General features: G+C 48.6%; 1 protein-coding gene across 1 annotated transcript in view; it reads right to left on the bottom strand.

The window, feature by feature from the left end:
- The window catches only part of Hecw2 (HECT, C2 and WW domain containing E3 ubiquitin protein ligase 2), a gene marked incomplete at its 5' end in the record, with an annotated part of 193309 nt that overhangs the window by 15140 nt on the left and 157151 nt on the right, over nt 1-21018 (bottom strand). The window contains 7 exon segments of the mRNA XM_013512122.1: nt 3863-3975; nt 4873-4958; nt 7669-7783; nt 8505-8651; nt 9593-9722; nt 12810-12908; nt 14586-14738. Coding sequence (XP_013367576.1) covers nt 3863-3975; nt 4873-4958; nt 7669-7783; nt 8505-8651; nt 9593-9722; nt 12810-12908; nt 14586-14738 — 843 coding nt within the window.

The raw sequence follows: 21018 nt of genomic DNA, 5'->3' as shown, positions 1-21018 counted from the left end.
TCTTTTTAAAGTTTCATCCTGCTGTAAAAAACTATCTTCCTGGGATCCCTATTTCACAGGTAGCTCTTCTATGTATTTTCTTAACTGCATGAGCATTTTACTTGTCCTAACCTCCAGGCACAGCCATCTTTAAAAGTCAGTATTTCTCCCTCTGGCAGAAACTGTGGCTTGCCCAGAGTGAGCACAGCTGTCTGGCTCCGGAGTCCCTGTCTCTCTTGCAAACACCTTGGGGATGAATACAGCCTCTCTGTACCCATCCTCCAGTGGCCCATGAGCAGCCCACTGGGGGCCGTTTAGAAGCAGCAGCCATACAGTGAATTTACTTTCTTCCTGTGAAGCCCACCGGGCCCCAGGGATTGGAAGTGTCCTACAGCGGGGGAATGCAGGCGCAGCTAACCAAGCAGCAGCCACCAAGCAGAGCAAGTGCAACGTGGTTCCAGCTGCCAGTCTCCATGGAGATGCCCAGGGTCCCCAGCACTGCGGATGAGCTGGGTCTCTAGTCCCTTCAGCACTGCAGAAGAGAGATAAAGAAAAGCACCACAGTTCAACTTGTGCTGGTTTCAGCAACAACCATATGTATTTTAATATACTTTCTGGCCACGAAGTGAGAGTAGGAGCTCTGAGAGAAGAGTAGGACTTGGATCTGCTCGCCTGGGAGGTTGAAAGGCCCCAAATCCACCATCACAGAAGAATGGAGACTCTGACGTCCCAGGGCATCCCAGCCTCCACAGCCCTTCCATCCTCCCCATTACAGCGATGCAGACTTCCTAAAGGCCGCGTTTGTTAGGTAAGAAGGACACCGCGCATTCATCATCTCTCACGGTCACATCTTAGATGTGAAACAATCGTTTTTTAACAGGAAAGGGAAGGCCATAGGGGCTGACCAGTTTGAGACCTATCAGCTCTTCCTCCTGCAGTTTACACACACCAGGAGGACAGTTTGGGGATCTGCTCTGGCGGTGGGAGAAAGCCCTGGGGGCCTGAAGTCATCTCTTTAGACCAGAGCTTACAGATCTTCTTTATACCAAGATTCCTAGACTTCCCAAAGGGTGATGCAGACTTTGCCAGTGAAGAAATTACTTCTGATAAAACTCTGCCCTCAGGCTCCATAGCCCTTCTTATTATTTCCTTCAAATGTACTCTTTTGTGGAGCAGATTTTGCCAAAGAACTACAGCTACGGGCTTGCAGAGATTCAAGGTAGGAGACACAGGTTTAAGAAGAGAAAAACGTCCTATCCTTTAAAGTTTTCGTACACGCTGCCTTGACACCACAAACACTCCTGTGCGGGGCACTGTCGCTCCTACTTCACAGACATGGGCGATGCCGTCTTCGCTCCGGCAAGCTATGGTCGGGGGAAAACTGCAATGCAGAACCAGGCATGTCTCCGCAAAGAGAGGAAGAGGAGCCTGGCCAGTTACCCAATGGCGTGCACGCAACAGGCCGAGGGTGCCACACTCAGTGAGTCAGCATCGGACCGGCTTCCTGGGGCTGCCGGGAGGAGATGTGGACCCCGCCTGAGCACAGATTCCCCGGCAGTGCTCTGGTCTAAACGAACCCGCCACCTTCCTGGCCTACAGTTAAGCATGCTGATGCCTGGAGGTCAAGTGCTCTGGACACTTTCTGACACAGCCGGAGACAGCAGGGATGTGACCCCCCCATGTTGTGACCCCCAGCCCTCTGCTCCTTCCAATCACGGTGGCCTGTTACGTATCACAGGTGCTGGTAACAGAAAACACAAGGGCAGCCGCCACCGACTAGGTCCTCACTCAGTCCAGACTCCGGTGTTTTCTATGAATGATTGCATTTAGCCCTCAGAATTGCAAGCCACAGGTGGCTGCGGAAACAGAGGCTGCCCCGAATGTCCTCTCTCACCCACCAGGTTGTGTGAAAATCCCTGGGATTAAAGGTAAGCAGCCAGCAGGTCTATTCATCGTTACAGCCGATTCCACATACTCCAGCGGCTTCCCAAAAAGCATTTCAACAGAAAGGTGACACAGGTAATCTGCTCTTTTCTGTATCTTTGACGCTAGATTTTAGGATTCCCAGAAGAGTTAAAAGCCTTAAATGAGACAGCTTAAATCTACTTTTGAGACGTAAATATGAGATGTGATTGATAACTATGGTAACTGTTAACATTTTTAAAAATACATTACAGTAAAAGACACATTGCCATCAGTCTCTCTCAGAAACTCCGCCTCACTTTGAACACACGGATCCCATCACTCTCGTCACTGTCTGCAGCAGCTCTGGTGTCCTCTTTCCTGAGTGTCTTTAGTTGCACTGTCCTGGCTGCTTCAGCGATGTGAATGGATTTGAAATGTTTTCCTTTCACGGTCACTTGGGGAAGAGCTGGAAGTCACACAGATCCAGAAGCTGCGTTTTTACAAGCTGCTTTCCCATTGGACGGCACTTGGCAGTAGCAGTCATTGTGTTTCTGATGACATTTTATAAAGATACTCAGGAGAGAGGACTCTGGAGCAGGTTAGAAAGTGGCAGGAACAATGGGGTGAGTGTGTTCAAGGGAGGGGAATGAATGGCTATGTATCTTTTACTGCAATAATTTTTAAAAATTTAAACATTCAATGTATATTTTGATTGAATATGTTAAAGGGGGAAAATATCCATTACCCACGCATATATAAAATAAACCAGTTCTTTCAATAATAAAGCTATAATCCCTCAAATTGGCCATGCCGAGCACACCAGATAACGAGAGGGCTGAGGCGGTGTTGCATTTTCAGTGCCCCAGCCCCTGACTGATACTAAGGACACAACTCTTAGGCATCAGTGTCTTGCAGTTACTAAGAAGAAAAACTTGCTAGGTTTCTCAAAGTTAGCTGCACTTCAGGTCGTGGTGACATCGCTGGGTATTAACAGCACCTTATTCTACTGATATAATCGCCTTTCAAAGTCATGTCTGCTAGGCATGTTGGAGAACCTACTATCCATCAGCCTCTCCAGATTGCAGTTTTATTGGGAGCAAAGTTAGAGGTCATCTGAGATCTCTTACTTCACACCTTCTGTAGTGCACTGCTGACTGGACTGGAAAGGAACTCTGTTCCTCCTTTGCTCATGTCACCCTCCTTTGCCCTTGCCAGCTCTAGTTATCGCCACTCAGTCTCAAACACTTGACTTCCCCACCCCCACAAATCCCACCTTACAATCCTCATGCATTTATTAGTAGTAGGAATAAAGCAATTTTTTCCACACCAAGGAAACGTATGCTCTTGCTGTGAAGAGAACCCAGGACAGAGGACATTCACATGGCATTGGGGTGCACAATATGAGCTAAGGAAGCAGAGGGCATATCCCCACGGATTAATGTTCTTTAGCAACACTATGGTCATCTTGCGCTCGGGATTCTAAGCAGTTATAAACATACAACTAGAACTTCCGCAAACATCCACACTGAAGTGGCAGATATGACAACAACTTTTGCTTTTCTAATAATGCCAGTAAAGTTTGGCAAGGATTAAGATGCAGCTAATGCTCTGATTTTGAGATGCAGATGTAGATGGTTTAAGTTTGACTGAGGAGATCATGTTTCTTTTTTCCCTTTATTTAATGAATGAAGAGACACGCATTGTGAAAACCTTCTATTCTCCCAAACCTTTTTTTTGTGTGTGAGATAGGGTTCCCTATGTAGTTCAGCCTGGCCTTGAAGTCACTATTTACTGCCAGGTGGCCTCAAACTCACAGCAATCCTCCTGCCTCAGCCTCCCAAGTGCTGGGATTACAAGCATGCGCCACCATGCCTGGCCCTCTCCCAAACTTTTACCATAAAATATAAACACGTATGCTGAGGCCTCCCCTAGAGCCCCCACAGTAAAGAAAGTAAAGAAAAGTTATTTTCTATTTTACCTGGGAAGAGCAGTGATTTTCCCCCACTTCTCCACACAGAACCTTCTGGGGCCATTGCTGCCTCGAAGAGAAGCGAATCCTTCATAGGGAATGCTGGACGTGCCCGTGACGAACTGTCAACCAAGAGGAGAGAAGAAAGTGAAGGCGGAGGAGCCGTGTCCTCATGTGCAGCGCTCTCAGAAAGAGCAGTGGGGAATTCAGAGGACAAAAACTTCCCAGGTGCAGCTCGACCCTAACACTAGCGCGCTGGCAGACAGGGAGAAGAGCTCATGACACAGGGGGAGGGGCTGGAGGGCTTATAGGAAATAAAGACCCTGCGCAGCTGGCCTGCTCAGATGCTCACTCAGGTACATTTCTCATGGGAGATGAACGGAGTGAGTGCGTCGTAGCCCATGTCGACTCAGCCTCAGCCCTTCAGCACCTTGGGATGAATTTTTAAAGAATAGAGTTTCTTGGCCTGCAGATCTGAGATCCAGACCCTTAACCCAAAGGAGCTAAGGCCTGGTGTCCTCAAAAGTCTCTGCCTGAGAACCCAAGAGCCTCCCATGGCTGATACTTTTGCAACCAGCTAGCAAGTGCCCTGTATAACCAGAAATGCAACATTAAAAAAATGAGCTTGTTTTCCCCGTGTTCTTGAATGTCCCTGTTTTCCTAATTCATGGAAGTCAGATGAAGTGGGAAGAAGAAACTAGGACCCTTAAAGGACTGGACACCATCTCTTCCTGCTGCCAGGGACGCTCGCTGCGAAGGATCCCGGGCCTCTCGCTGAAGGGACCGACTGTCCCGAGGGCGGATGTTGGACGTCCACTGGGGAAACCCTTGACCTGACCAGTGTGTTCACATGGGGCATGGAGTCGCATCCCTATGCAATTGGAAGAGGATGGGAACAGTGGATCCCTCATTTCCAGATACACGGGGCATGTGTTTATGGAGAACAGGTGGAAATTATTTAAAATAGACACTTCCGACAATAACGTTACTGCGTCGAAAGGTTCACAGGGACATCTTACCTGTAACAACCTCAGTCGCTGCTCGTTGTTGAACCTTTCCACTGCAGCCCAGAACCACCGGATTACGATGTGATTGTCGTGGTACCCTGGCAGAGCAATGGGGAACCCTTGTTACACCGAGTCTACTCTCTCAACCCACAAAGATACGGAACAAAAGACACGCCCGACATAAGGCATCATCTCAGGTTCTTTAAAGATCATTTACAGTTTAAGACTCAGGAACAGCAGTGTAGATATGATCCTATGAACGGAAAAAGTTACATGAAAACAACACTAAGTGAAACCAAGAGGTCTCTGTTTTCGTTTAGTGATCACCGAAGGAGAGCCAGTAGCAAGACGACAACTGGCTTACTTTAGCGGTTTTGTTTCTGAAAAATGTAACTGCTGCTATGAGAAATGTGTGACTCTTCTGGTCATTTATGTAACAATTACTTTTTGCTACTAATGTGCAAGCATTGTGCTAAGCTTGGGGGAACCAAGGCAAAGAAACAGACCCCCACTGGGCTAGCGGTGAAGGAGAGACATTAATCAAGTAATTTACACAGAAATACAGAACTGAAAGATTTTTTAAAGGCTACATATAACATTCACATTTTAAAACCAAAGTACCTCCATACTGATTTACTCATAAAAAGAGAAAAGTGGTCTTTAAGTCCTTAACCCAATACATTCTAACGAATCATCACCCAAATTTTACTTTTATTCCATAATTCAGTTTAATAAAATGTCAGAAGTATCATCTTGCTGGTGAGTTAAGGCGGTCGTTGTGGATCCTAAGACCTTTCTGTGAAAATTCAGTTCAGAGAGAAGTCTAAGCAGGGTTAAAGCACCATCAGGGATGCAAACTAACAGCCTGTCATACGTTACATTCACAAAAGCTTCAATTCTGAGTCAGGAGTCAGAAATACAAGAGGCCGGGGAGAGACCACTGCACTCATAGTTGTAGGACTAAGCGCCTCTCACCTTATGCTTTGCCATTTCATCAAGGGCGTTTAGTGCCCTCGGAGAAGAAAGAAACCTGAGCCAGGTAACCGAGGTTGGACCAGGCACGGTGACACATGGACTCCGAGTCTAGGCTTTGGTCAAGACTAAACGATTCGGTACTGAGTGAGTAGCACCCTCGTCTAGCAAACAAGCGCACTGGTCGGCGTTTTGGAGTGCTCAAGTCCTCCGGCCTTCAGGATCCCCGTGCTGTCTGTGCTAACGCTTCCCGGGGAAGGACTGCACATGTGTTATCGAATTCTCTGCCTGTGGACTTGAGGCAAGAGGCAGCACAGCTGCTTGTCGTTCGGTGCCAGTGAGCTGGGTCAGCGGACCTGGCTGCCCCTTATCTGCTCCTCCCAGGGCTCTCACTTGATAAGATTTACAACTGCATCTGTGTCATCCCTGGTGAGTCACACAGGGTGACGCAGTTTTGAACCAAATAAATACTGAAGGGCTGACTGGGTGCGCTGCACTGCTATCGGAATTTCCAGGGGGGTGGAAGAAGGAGCAAATAATATTTATGGTAAGATGTGTGAGGGAGCATATTAAGAAATTACGTTCTAGTTAGTAAAATTAGTCTGGTTACCAACGTTATGAAAACCAAAGGTACAGGTGGATTATACATAGGGCCAACTGGAAAACTTCCTCCATCGAAAGAGCTTCAGAAATAGCAGCAATCACAACTGCAACTTAATTCATCTTCTCAGGGAAATCAGACAAGCGAGACCAGCCATGCCCCAGCGGAGGCTGCGAGAGCCAGGAGGGGCAAAAGCAAGAGCGATCTGGCAAGTGTGAAGCTATTTTTTTGATAGGAAATCAACAGTGGTTGTTACAATGCCTGTATCTGGTGGTCTGAAGAACTACCTTTAAGCTACTTTGTCAGCCCAGACTTGTAAAACTATTGTGGTGGTTGTCGTTGATCTGTTCCAACTTAGAGAGAATGGGAGACCCGTTCAGCTATCCATCTCTTCAGTTAAGTGATCACACTCCGCGCAGGGCAGTGTATTTCTCACTGTCCAAGGTCAGAACGAGTGCTAATCTCTCCTATTCTGAGTGAAAAAACAAAACCCAAACCAGAAAACAACTGTGATAAATTTCTGAAGGCTTTCTAATATGCAACAAATTCCCAGAAAGTATAGTCTTGCCTTGCTTAAAATTATTAGCCAAAACTAACCCTTGGGTACCATCAGGCCCCAGATGTAACAATTAAATTTCAACACCTTTGGTCCTAGTTACTAATCAAAAATTCGTCTTTATTCACAGAAATCCACTTCTATAGCTTCCCATCGAAACTAATCTCACCGCAGCTTCCTTTTCAGCTGAACGTAATACTTGCACTGAGTGGGCCTCGGCCCATGTACTTATTGAATTTCAAGGACTGCGTCTTTTCCAGTCAGGTGTCTCACTCTGAACCTCAAGTGGCGTGTGGTCCACGGGTCGGAGGAGGCTGTCTGTGTGGGAAGCTGTAAGCGCGATCTTTAGAATGAGGTGGAGTGAGAGCAGCTGGCTGTCAGCTCCTACGGCCGCAGCAACAGCACCATAAAATAACTCACGAGTGTTCCTATGGACACGCGACTCCCAAACAATGAGGCGTTATGACTCTTTTGGGTGGTGCACACACAGCCCTCCCCGCGCGAAGGTGGAGTGGCTGGGAGAGCAGGAGTCCTCCTTGCCCAGCGTCTCTGGAGAGACTGCATCAGACCTGGGACAAGCACGCAAGCGTGTCTGTCTGCCCTGCACCCACACCGTGTGCTGCGCTACGCCTCCCTTCCAGTGGAAGCGGAAGCCTGGCACGGCCAAGTCAGAGCTCACCTCCTCTGTACTCTGTGTTGCTTCGCCAGTCACTCAGGTCTATCTCGGCGGTGCCTGCGATGACCAGCTCCAGCTCGCGTGCATCAAACACAGAGACCAGCCTGGCGTCCACTACCTGTGGGGGGAGAGAGCACAGGGTGGGGTGTGCCTGGGGAAATGCAGGCAGTCATCAAGCTTCGGTGGGAAATGAGGGCACGGGGAACTTTGGGGTATGCAGTGCGCCCTGGGGAAGCATCTGGACTACAGCAAGTTTCTCTGTAAACACGGGGTGTTGCGAAAGTGCGAAGTGGGTGAGACGGTCCCAGGGAAATCTGTTCAGCACATGGCTGCACCCCCTGGAACACGCCTGATCTCATCTACCTCCGAAGCTAAGCAGCTTAGTCCCTGGCTGGGCGAAGTCCTGTTGTATAATTGACCACTGATGAAACTATGTGCTTTTCTCTTCTGAAGAAGCTCTAATGCTGCTGCTGAAAAAGTCACATGGAAGACATGTAACAACTCATTCTCCCCTCGAATCTTTCACAGATCGAGCATGAGATCTGAGGACTGCATCTCAGCACGAGTCCGAGTCACGACTTCAATGTTATCAGAGATCACGAAAGCATCCACTGCTCCGCGCCACTGTGCCCTAACAATCATTTCAGTGCTCTCTTGCAACAGGGGGATTACACTTTCATGTGTGTGCTTTTGAAACATGCAGGGACAGCTGGACTTTTGAAATGAAAAGAGCAACCACAGTAACTAGAGCACAGAGAGGATGGGGATGCTCACACAGGGAAGTGCCGCAGGCCCCCAGCCCAGGCCGCAGGCCCGCACGCGGCCACCCAAGTCCCTACCTCGTAGAAGCCTCGCACCAGGCTCTCCGTCTGCTGCACCACGCCCCGCTCGATGCGCCACTTCACCATCCTCTCGATGTACTCCTTCTTGTTCTTCTCCGTCACCGGGATGTTGGCACCCCCTGGCTTTAATTCCCGTTCAGTAATCTGACCAGAAAGCAACACACTGGGTGTCACAACACTGCTGCCCAGCCCCGCCCAGCCCCTGGGGAGCCCGCAGCAGGGACAGGTCCCACACCCAGGCTCAGGAACAGAGGCACTCAGGAAACACCAGGGATGGAGCTGAAGTCTGCAGCCTGGATGGCTCAACAAGGACTAGTGTGGTCAAGAGCTTCTGGCTCCAGATACCCACTGGTATCTGAATGTTTGACAAAACCCTTTCCACAAATTCCTCTAAGACTTAGAATCAACTGCATCTGGAGCACCAACACTGGAGATTTACTTCAGCAAACCCAGCTCCACTCAAGAGCGTGTTAAATTGAGGACTTAGTTTTCAAAACACATGAAGTTCAGAAAACAAGCCAAATGTTAGTGCCTTGTGAGAACTAAGCTATAATTGCTGAAAGAAATCTTTTAATCTACACTTCTACCAACTTTGAAATAAACCAATTTAAGTTTTATTTTTAAGCCTTCTCCAAAATACTGTTTATATTCCCTCAGCTTCAAAACAATCAATTTCAGTTCTGAAATCTGAATGAGAGCTAAATACATACAGCAATTCAGCAACTTCCTATCCAACTCCAGGACAGCAGGGACTGTTAAAAACCATGTTCTCTATAAGCATACAGTTATTATAAAGAAGGCATGTGTTGTCATATCTTTTGTGGATACCTTGTTTGGAAATTAAAGGAAGCTTGTTTACAATATACAAAGGCTTATTATAATCCATAAATGAGAACATCTTAATCTGCAGTTGGCATCAGAATAATCCTTGTAACCAAACATATTATAATTGAGTGCCATCCTGGGTTTAAATCGCCCAATAAGCTACAGGTAGGTAAGCATCTGATCTGAGCCATGGGATTCACTTTTCACCAACTTCACTACAGCGACCACAGCTGGGGTGCGCTGGTATACCCCACACAGACCTGCCCGAACACTTCTTCATTCACGGTGAACGTGAGGTCCAGGATGTCGTGGATGTCGTTGTCTTTCATCCACTGCAGGCTCTGGTGGAACTCTTCATCCAGGTACTCAAGATCGCTCAGATCACACAGGCTAGGGTGACAAACAGAGGCAAACACAGGGATTGAACATTTGAGAAGCAAAGTACACACTGAGAACCTGTCAAACAGAGGCAAACACAGGGATTGAACATTTGAGAAGCAAAGTACACACTGAGAACCTGTCAAACAGAGGCAAACACAGGCACTCGGCTATTTGCAAAAACCCAGAGTCATGAGGAAAGAAACCAAAAATCAAGAAGAATGCGATCAACTTTTTAATAGGCAGTGACAGTTGAAATGTTCTCAGTCAAGTTCAGTAACCAAACCAGTGACGTCATTCGCAAGTTTGGTGTTGATTTGAACATCCTGGATATACAAAATGTTATAGGAGACGCTCGGCGTTCCCTTCCCTACATTCCAAGTGGTGAGTGGCTGCTACGGACACAACCAGGCACAGTGGGTCCAGGTCTCCAAATGGAGCTTGGGTGGACAACTTGGATTCAATATTCTTTTTTGGCTATGTTATGCCACCTTAAAATATTGTTCTCCTAATCTGAAATTCTTTACATATTTCTGTACTGTGCTTTAACTTTGTTTTTCCTTTTTTTAAATACTAGGTTCTGTGACTCCTGTTCACATACACGTTCTCCTCACGGTTCTTATTCTGCAGTTCTGAAGACAGTAAGCCAAAGAGTCTCTCCATAATTATACTGACTTTCTGTGTTTCTTCCCCTCCCTTTTTTTTCTTCATTGCAGAGACAGAATCTGCATGAGGTGGAGCTACAATTATCTGTCCTTTGCAAGGTGGTAGTAATTGATTTGCTACAGCTGTTTTGAAATTTCCCTCCTGTCAGCTCAATCGCAAGGGTCACTTTGTTCAGTTCGTTCTAAACATTTATCGGGCACGAAGTGTGTGCCAGACATCTTCGAGGCAACGTGACGAACGCGATGTCACTGCTCCCGGAAACACAGGAATACGGTAGAGAAGTGAGTATAAGGTGGTAAATGAGGACACAGGGTAGAAGTGCTTACATCCACATACTTTCTAAATGGAGCTTTAATTTATAATGAAGGAAAGGTAGGTACAGAGAGCTCTAAGTGCAAACACAGGGGCTTTGCCTTGACTTGGGGACTCAGGGGAAGTTTTGCAGAGCCGATGATGCTCACATTAAATCTTGCAGAATATTTAACAGGGAGAGATATTTTAAAAAGAAAGGAACGGAAAGGAAGGAAAGGGGAAGCGAAAGGGGGGGAAATAGCCTGGACAAAATGCAAGGGCCGAGTGCAGAATTCCCCAAGTGGAGGCAGCATTAATGCAACGGACACAGGACCATCTCCAGAGGCCAGGGCTGCAGGGAGCCTGGGGGTGGGCTCGGAGTGCCCTCTGCAGGGGCGTGGTGACTCAGATCTTCGGAAGGAGCTCATGTCAGGGAACGACACGAGCAGATGTGAGAGGTGCTATCTCACAAACAGGTCCTCACAAGTCCCATGCAGAGGGTGACTTAAAATGGGACAGAGACTCACTGAGAAACTACTGCAGCAACCCCGGGAAAGCACACCAGGGTTCTAATGAAGCGTGGAGCGGAGATAAATCTGAGGATTACTTAGAAAGCAAGTGTAGAAATTTACAAATGCTTTTCCTGGGAAGGGCTATAACGAAGGGCATCTAAATCGCGGTAGCGAGTGAACTCACGTCACAGCCAACTTGCACAGACGGATAGCCGAGTGCCCTGCGCTGAGCAGACCGAGAGGGCACAGGAGTTCAACGGGAAAACACCATAAGCCATGTGTGAGCCATTCCCGGGGACAGGGCCAGAAGCGGGAAGGAGAAAGACATGTCCCTCAAACTTGCTGGCCTTGTGTAAGGGTCACTTCCAGCTTCTGAGCAGAGTGACTGAGAATACAAGCACATTCAAGGGTGCTGGACACCAGGGAAGGCCTGATTTTAGATCCAGGAAAACGAGGAGCTCTGCCTTCGCCGTGCTGGAGTGGAGGTCCCTGTGAGGTCTCCAAGTGGAGAAACTGTGGGGTGACACTCCGAGGCACGAAGATACACGTGGCCCGAGAGAACGGGACCCAGCAAGAACTGTAGCTGGGAAACCCCAACAGGCAGGCAGGCAGAAGCAGGCAGACGCCTCCCCGACCCCAGGACATGAGAGACAGCCTGCTTGCTTCAGGTGAGGTGGCCACTTCCGTTTTGCAGAAAGCAGGTCAGGAATGTGCGGGACACAAGCAAGCCAGGACCCAGCGCTCTCTCCCACTCCCACGGCCGCCTGCTCCTGCTCTGCCTGGTGAGCGACTGCGGGACAGGAGCAGTTTGCTCCACGCGCTACAACAACCAATCGCAGCCCCTTATGGTCCTAACAATAAAGAAAAATGCCACATTTTCACCTGCCGTGATACATTACTGTGTCGCACATGGGGAGAGCTCAAGAACAGTACGGCACTGCCTACCCCTAACGAACAAACCAAACATAAAACAAGAACAGAGCAAAGGAGAAGGAAACTTTGACCAGCGGCACGCAGCTGAGGGTTGGGAAGAAGCGAAATAAAAAATGCATCTCATAAAGAATTCAGGGCTGTGAGTCACAGGCTAACCCACAGCTATTCTATTAATAATTGGCATTAATACCGCAGGAATTCCAGGGCAGTGTTTGAAGTACAATTGTTTTGAGGAAACTTGTGTTACAACAAACGAGAATAGACATTCAGAGCAAAGCACTTTGGTGGGTGGACAGGACTAAAGGGTCAGAAGCAGGGAAGGAACCAGGAACCATATTTGAAACTGCTACTTTCCAAAATCAAACCCACTACTTAGTTTAATAGCAATACATCCCCAACAATGATCAGTGGGAAACTCTGACAGAAGAGTAAAGACTCTTCTTAATAAACATTTTTGTTTTGTGGTCCTGGAGACTGAACCCAGTCCTTCATGGCAAGCTATATCCTCAGCTCATTTATTTATTTATTAAATTTTGAGACATGGTCTCGCTACATTGCTAAATTGTCCAGGCTGGGCTTGAACTTGCAATCCTCCTGCCTCAGCGTTCCATAGTGCTGGGACTACAGGTGTCACATGCACAGTTTAAACACTGCATTTTCACATGTTAATTACAGGAGTCATAAAAAATATTCTTACATTCTGAGAAGAGCCTTATAAAAGGGCCGTGTAAAGAAGGCATCCAACAAATACTGGTGTATTAGTGCAAGACCAAGGATCCGACCACTGAACCGGAACCTACAAAAGAAAACACAAGACAGTGTACATGTCAGAGCAGTTTCTAAACGGATCTGTTTGCTCTCTAGAATGGCCCCAGCTCTAACCATCTGTTTGTCCAAGATGAACTGCCGATTAGGTCCTGGGCATGTGTGTGCACTGTAGGTTGTGTCTTCATTAGCCCATAATTTACATTTGCCTGCTGAAGAAATGTCTCCCGGATGAGACACAGCTCCACCTTGACCTGTGTCCCCATCACCATGTGGCACCCGCATCTGATGACATGAGTCCCCCATGAGCATTTGGATGACATTTCCCCAAGCTCCCTTCACAAGACACTGACAGGAAGAGACTGGAGTGGCAGGGAGGGTGCTGTCCCCTTCAAATCAGCATGTGTGAGCACTGGCTGGGCTTTTCTAGGACACACTTGTCATTCCCTTTTGAGAAAAGCCCCACTGCAGAGAAGGTTTCCGACCCAACTTCTGATGGTAAGCATCACTATGCAAGAATCATGCGGTGGGCATTTGGGGGAGTTTCCTCGTGGGACATTCTGTTCTGCAAAATGTCAACGTTCAATTCCATTCTGAATCAACTCAGAAACTTCATTCCGCGTCTCTGTGCTGTCTCAGATGTATGCGCACTTGCTTTCTCTCTGTGAAAACCATGCAAGCTTCCAGCTCTCTCAAGGTGGGATCCTTCCAAAAGTTTAAACACACCCTGGGACTCACTCTGTCGGTTTATAATTTTAGTCAGGCTGCTGTTTTGAAGTTAACGCCCGGCAGCTTTGATCCTCTCTGTGTCACTTCTGTTAGCACAACTGTCAGAGCCGGAGCAAGGTGGACTCGGAACGGCAGGAACTGGAAGCAGGCATGCAGGGTGCACTCCAGAGCTAAGGCCTTCCGCCCAGCCATGTGGCCCTCCTGACTCAGGAAGCTTCCCAGAGGAGCCCCGGCACGTCCTTTCTTGGTTACTATCAGCCACAATGAACGGGAACCCCTTGATAGGGGCTGTGCAAACATTTACAGTCTACACATTCAAGGATTTAAAAAAGATGCACAGAGCACAACTGCGGATTCCCAGAATAAACACTCCGGACGGGACTCCTCAGTCAGTTCTCCTTGATGGCTTTGTGTGATGGTTTGGGAACAGGCAAGCCCTGGTCATGCACTTGGAGAGGCTCCTCTGCAGAGTGGGCATTTCAGGCGACACTAAGCTCCTGTGCTGACCACCAGCCCCGATGGGTCACTGACCCTGCCCACCCATCCCTGGCCACCCCTTGCCAGTGCTCCAGCTGCCGGCTCCCTCGAACCCCAGGGCCAAGCACCTCCCCAAGGACCACTGCTGGAACTGCCGGGTGGTGGGGTCAGGCTCGTTTCCTCCCATCAGCTCAGTGCTCAGACACCCAGGGTGCACAGAGGCTTTTAGGGCTCTGGCCAGGAACCTGAAATCATCTATAGCTTGGGAAAAAGCTTTTGACTTCTACCCAGCTCAGTCAAAACTGATCTCCTGTAACACTATCCGTTCCCAGCCTGGAGACTGCCCATCTATTTCAGCTTGACAACAAAAATTACAGTCAAATGCGGTATTTAACTAATAATCATCTTCTCCAGGCAAAACGATGCTAAATGTGCACTTCTATTAAAAGCAAACAAATGTCACAGAGATCCAACGAAGACCAGCAGTTGGGGGAACTCTTACCATTCATGGTGATTGTCCACAAAGGCAGACATGGGGCTAATCTGTACTGTGTATGTGTCGTTGGCTGAGTACTCAAATAAGCCATAGTAGGGGTTAAAGAGCTCTCTGGACACCAGGAAGAAAAACTCTCTGGAAGGCCCACTGTAATCTAGCCTGTTAAAAACAAAAACATGAAGTAATAGTCAGCTTTTGTTTCTTTCCTCAATATTAGGAATATTTTCTCCTGAGTCCATCTTTCTCTAGCATACTGATTACGAGAGAATTGTTTATATATTAGGGCTACACAAAATAAACTGAGCAAATTCCTGAGTTCACTGTGTCTTAAGCCAGCACAGTGAACTGCACTTATATCCAGTGCATCCAAAAATAAGCTACACATCATATAATGCCCAAGACTGGCAAAGGGCACTCTGAATGAATACACACAAGAGATAAAGCTTTTAAATATCGGAGGTGAGGGTACGGGGAAAGAGCGTTCCCAGAGGAAGCGGCGGGAACCAGCCACATACAGATCGAGGACGTGCTGTCTTCCTCGGGTTTCTGGAGACTTTCTCAGTGAGGGAAGAAAGAAACTTCCAGGAACGGGAGAGAGGAGACTGTGGATCCCAGGGTCCCTCCGGAGATCAGAGGCAGAAGAGAGGAGGGCAGGAGATGAGTGAACGTTTCACACCACGAAACATCACAGAAGGTTGCAGACAATGAGCACGGGCATCGGAAAGTTTTCTACAGAACGTACTTGGGGAAGAGGCCGGAAGCCTAGCGCCTGAACTATGCTGTGAATTCCACTTTCCTCACGAGGGCTTCAGGGTCAAGGTGAAGCCGAAGGGAAGAGCATGTCAGGTATGAGGAATGACAAGTGCCAGCAAGGCCGAGAGCGAGAACGGCAGCGAAGAGGAGTCTGCGACCAAGCAGTTTGATGTGTTGAATGTAAGATGGAAACTATGAAAGACACCTACCCCATGCTAAAGAGCGCGCAGAGATTCAAAGGCAGCGGGGAAGGCCACGGCAGGGTGAAGCCAACTGTAAGTTGGGATAAGGATGGTGGAAGCCTCTCCTCCTCCCCTCCCCTCCCTCCGTCTTTCCCCTCCCTCCTCTCTCCTCCCCGTTATTCAGTGGGTATCAGTGCATTTCTAAATGAAAAGGAAATCACCTGATCTTTCCCAGTGATGATGTGAGTTGAAAGGATCCTATTCTAGGCGGACGCGAGCTGGGACACCAGCAAGCAAAACCCAAGTGGCCTTTATCTGCTTCCTTGAGAACAGAATTGGACTCACACAGTCCAGGCGCCCATTACGCACACAGCCACGTCTCCGTGTTTGCCCTATCTGAATACACACATTCTGTTATTTACTTAGTATCTTCCATCAAATCACCTCCAGATTTGTTTTTTCAACATAACCTTGTCTTGCACAATATTTATGCAGTTTTAATGCGCTAACACTATTTTTTTTAGTACACAGGAAGAGAAATGCGGGCGCGGTAAAGCCAAGCCATCGGGCTTCGTGGCGGCTTGCGCCGCTCTGCACATCACCGTGGCATCAGGGCTCACATCCACACCCACAGCGCACTGCAGGAAACCTACGTGTCAGGAAGCATTCGTACAGCAAACTCTGGACCACAGGGCCTGCAGTGACGCGGTGGGCCCAGCCCAGACCACCAAACAGAGCATAGCTAACAGGCAGACCAGGAGGGACACTGTCCTGAGGCTGGCGAATGCTCCCTCTGGCTTCCCCACTGGCCCTGGTCTGGAGCCACAGCTACCAAGGGCAAGCAGAGCAGTTCTCCCACTGGAGCGTTCCTCACATACTCAGAATCTTTCTTCCAACAAACATCTGAGCGCAGACTCTGCATCGGGCACAACGCTAACTAGATCTTCAAGACAGGACAGTTTGCAAACAGCCACTTCCTAGAGGAACTCTAAGTCTAGCTGTATGCGTGACCCCACTCCTGGTCTTTTCTGCTCCCGTCCAGCTTCTCTCAGGCAGGGGTGGGAACCCCCGGGCCACCCTGGGAGATCTAAGGCTGACCCAGCCCTGGGCCTGTGGCCTCAGCACAGAGCTGAGAGCGGCTGTCTGCTCCAGACTCCTGCCTGCTTTCCCCTGCCCACACGGGTTAAATTCCCCACGTGTGGGGAAGCCACCTTACTCCAGTGACTCACCGTGAGCCTGTCTCGAACTAAAGCCTCAGACCTTTGATTTATGGGGCTTTCATCTTGGACTCCTCATCCCGTCTGCAGTAGCTTTACTAGAGACAGACGGGCAAAGGCTAGCGCCGGCTGCATACCGCTCCTCGCTACGTGTCACTGAGTCTTGCTGTAGAGCAAGAATGGCAACGGCCAAAGGCTTCTCCAACCCAGCGCGGCCCCTTTGCTTCACACAGGACACTGAGGCCGGAGGACGTCACTCAGCGAGTCGACTGAGACGCCTGACCCAGAGCTTGCCATCCGTTGCTCCTTCCTGCCGGTCCCTCACTAAATCTTAAATGTTTGTCGAGACTGAAGCCATACTGCTCACACAGCACAGCTGGCAAATTCTGGCCTGCGGGCCAATGTGCCCCACCCCCTCGGTTGGTAAATAGGGTTTTACTGGGTGCAGCTGTCCCCTGCCATGTGCTGTCGCTGCCTGTTTTCCTGCCAGGGTGGCAGAGGCGGAAGGGAACCTCAGACGAGGCGGGCAGAGCCTGAAACGTTCACAGAAAGACGCTGCCAAGGGCTGGGTGCGGGCAACGGGAGGCGGAGGGAGAGGAGGAGGATCAGGAAAGGACACATGTACCCACACCCCAGGACAGACACATTCAGGGTGGACTGCGAACACACTAATAGAAAGATTGAAAGAAAGTAGGGGCAATGCTACTTTACTGAACAGTCCAGCTCTCTGCAAATCCTCTTCCTGAGTGCAGAGCCTTCCAGGAAACACGCAGTGGCCACAGTGTCCTAGGGGGCAGCAACCTCACGGACTGGCCAAAGCCCCCAGGCCTAGGACGCCCACGGTGCATCTGTTTGCTGCCAGGCTGGGGCTTTGCAGAGATGCCCAAGGCCGCCATACTTCACCAAAAGACGCAGAGGTTTTCTTACAGACAACTAGTATAAGTCAAATAGGCTTGACTGTGGCTCTGGGTTTACCTCTGAGGGTTCGTATCCCCCCGTGTAGAGCACAGTGCACCGCCATGATCCTCGTGTGCCTGCCCCGGTGCCCAGGTTGCGACCGCAGGCAGAACAGCACCAGGCCTTGCTCACCTTCCCAGCCCAGGCCCCCGGCCTGATTCATGCAGGCGCTCAATGCCGAGCTGAGGTATCGAGGGCAAGGGCTCTCCAGTGCTCCCCAGAGGAGACCAGCCTTGTTATGGGGCTCCTTGGCATCCAGCAGAGTGAATACACTGTATGAAGTTTGCTGTGAGACTGTACGCTGGCCAAGCGACATAAACAGGCCGTGTCCATCCCTAAGAGACAACTCAAGTTGAAAACAGAAATCACACAGGAGAATCATGTTTAGGAAGTTCACTGTGTAACATCTTCTGACACGGTCCACTTTGTTAGAACAACGAAGACCTCACGAACTGGTTCTTTCTCTGTGATAACAGAAGAATATGATGGATGATAAGGCAAATTTTCCCCGAGGAGTTAAACTGAATAGTGACTTCCCTGGCAAGAGAGAACAAAGTGATAGCTCCTCCAGGAGGAAATGGATCTTAACCCGGTCAGGTTTGTGTGGGCTGTTGTTAACTCTACATGCGTGGAAGGAGTTTCTCTAAAGCCAAGGCAGACTTTAGACTGCTTTGATTATGATCTGAAATTCAAGACCACCTACGGGAGAGCATGTATCTATCATAGTTACAATTCCAACGTCTCTATCACAAGTCTAGCAAATTTAATAAAACATGTTGCAGCAGGGCGCTCTGTGCACGCGGTTCCTGTAATGCCTTAGCAACCTCTTCCATATAAATAGTTAATATGACTCATATCACAGGGATCGTTGATTCCATTCCTGTTCTGCCAGTTCGGTTGGTTCCCCAGCTAAAGGCTTAGGGCGGAAATGCAGAAACTCTGGACAGCGGGTGTAGCCACAGGACAGCTGCGTGGGGGGCGGGCCGCTCTGAGGACCGGCAGACCTCGGGGCGCCAGCTGTTCTGAGCCCCAAGTGCAGACCAAGCCTCGCAAACACTGCACAGTCACTAGGCTGGCAGCCCGCTGGCCCAGTGTTGTCAGCGGCAACGGATATCTGTTAAGACAGTGAATTTTTACTGTCCCATTCCTTATTTTCAACTAAGAATGGCTGCAAACAAAGGGCCTGCAGGAAGGACACACACAGGGAGGGAGACAGTCACAGGAAGACACACCGTCATTTCCTGCGGGCTGGCCCTGGCCCACGCGGCCTCTAGGCCTTTGGATTCACCTGCGAGCGTCTGTAGCAGCAGGTATCTCACCAAGCCACTCAGGCAGGCCCAGGAGGGAGTACGGGATTCCGATATGACAGGCAGAGCGGCACTTGGCGCTTCCAGTCCACAGCCAGAACCAGAAGCACCTTCTTTTGCAAAGTGTGGGTTATTCGGTTAGCCTCCGTATGTCTCTTTTTGCTAGAAAACAAGCAGCATCGTAAGTTCAACTTGAAGCTTTGTGGGTTTCTGAGAAATCAGTGGTCAAGCTCGGGACCCTACAGCTTCTAGAGAAGCCATGTGCAGTCACGTGAGGACCACTGGTTGTGCTAGCAGCAGAGAAGAGGCAGACTGTTTCAAGCCGGCCCTGGTTGCTTCCATTTGCCTGGCTCAGGAAAGAACTGCAGAAAGCAGGGACAGGAAGATGTTAAAGAGGCTTCACATCCCCACCCAAAACTGTCTGCGCACCTCTCCCCCTCTTCTCACTGCTGCTTTGAAAGGCAGGTGACTGGTGTCATGCTGATGAACCTCTTGCACACTGAGCTCATTCTCCCTTAAACAAAGGTACCTTTTACAGGCCAGGCCATGGAGAAAAGAGAGGCAGAGTGAGTATAACATCCTCCCTTGAGCCAGGCTATTACTTCCTTACTGTTTGGAGTCTAAGAAGTTAATGGTCCTGGATGCCTTACCGGAGCACCAAACTCTACCTGGCTAACTTGACATCAATCAAACTTTCATTGCTAGGACTTTTAATTCACCAAAACAATAACACAGGAAAATACCTAGTATTTTATCTCTCCCTTCCCTAGAGAAACAACCTCCAGGCAGACTGAAGCCTGATAGGACTAGGCCAGCATTTTGTGCAGTTTCTCAAAACCTTCAACCTCAGTGACTCTGTTCTCAGCCGAGCCACTGACTGCCCCCCACACCACTTGTATAAGGTCAGATAACCAAATTCACCGGGGTGGAAATTTTAATGACTTCACGACTAGGGCAAAACTCCCAGCTCTCACCAAATTAAACCACTGATCACAAGACAGTGGGTGAAAACCATCTTTGTACAAGGCCAAGCGTAACACAAAATATGATTTCAGTGAGAAATAACAGCTGTCAACTAAGACTACACATTTGCCTCCATAGACTTCCAGATGAGCTTTATATTTTTGTGATTGAAGAGAGGTGTCTCCAATATTAATCTGTAGCCACCCTGTAAATTTCTGACTAAAATTTCCCAACAGGTCTCTCTTTTTATTTTAGGAACCGCCTATGCCTCATGGTTCAGATCTAGGCAAAGAAATAGCTTAAGCAGAGCTGACGTCTTTCTGAATCTGCAAACTCACACTGCTTTGGAATGCAAATAAATGTATCATTCATCAGAGTAAATCCCCTTTTCCTTATGCTTCAGCTAGTTTATTGTAAAGAAATACCTACGGTGTGATGATAGAAAATCTGTCATTGAGATGGTATCAATAAAAATTACAATATTAATCCCTTGTCGATAGTAGAGTTGACACAGACAATATTCTCTACATCAATATCCCCGCTGGTTTGGACTCTGCACAGAATTAACTCTATGGGCTTCTTACTGTCCTCACCTCATGTAATGACAGAGGTTTCTACACAACCAAAAGTTCAGGGGCAGCCCCCGGGGCAATAAGAAACATCCCTCAGGGAAGCAGTCCTTAAGTCTCCCTATTTGATATATTTTTCTCTTAATAAACCATTTTAGGATAGTTTAAATTTACAGAAAAGGTGCAAAGATAGTATACAGAGTTCTGGTACACCCTACGTTCAATTTCCCTTTTATTAATATCTCACATTAGAACTTTTGTTATAATTGAAAGCCTGGGATAAACCCCCTAGCTTCACTTTTAAAGATTTGCTTTTGTCACCATTTTCAGAAGTCAGGTAGCTGCGGGGTACACTCGCATTATCTTTGCTACAGGTAATACCTCTGAGGTAGGTAGGTATAGTCGCCCAAGTTGTTGTCAGGAATCCGGAGGCCACTATTGTCCATCTCAAACTGGCCCTTCACTGGGCCCTGTGTGAGTGCCCCATGGGC

The sequence above is a fragment of the Chinchilla lanigera genome, unplaced genomic scaffold, assembly GCF_000276665.1.
Source record: "Chinchilla lanigera isolate Chin_1 unplaced genomic scaffold, ChiLan1.0 scaffold00002, whole genome shotgun sequence".
Classification (NCBI taxonomy): Eukaryota; Metazoa; Chordata; class Mammalia; order Rodentia; family Chinchillidae; genus Chinchilla; species Chinchilla lanigera.
The sequence above is the reverse complement of the archived record's forward strand: the minus strand, read 5'-3'. Positions and strand labels throughout refer to the sequence as shown.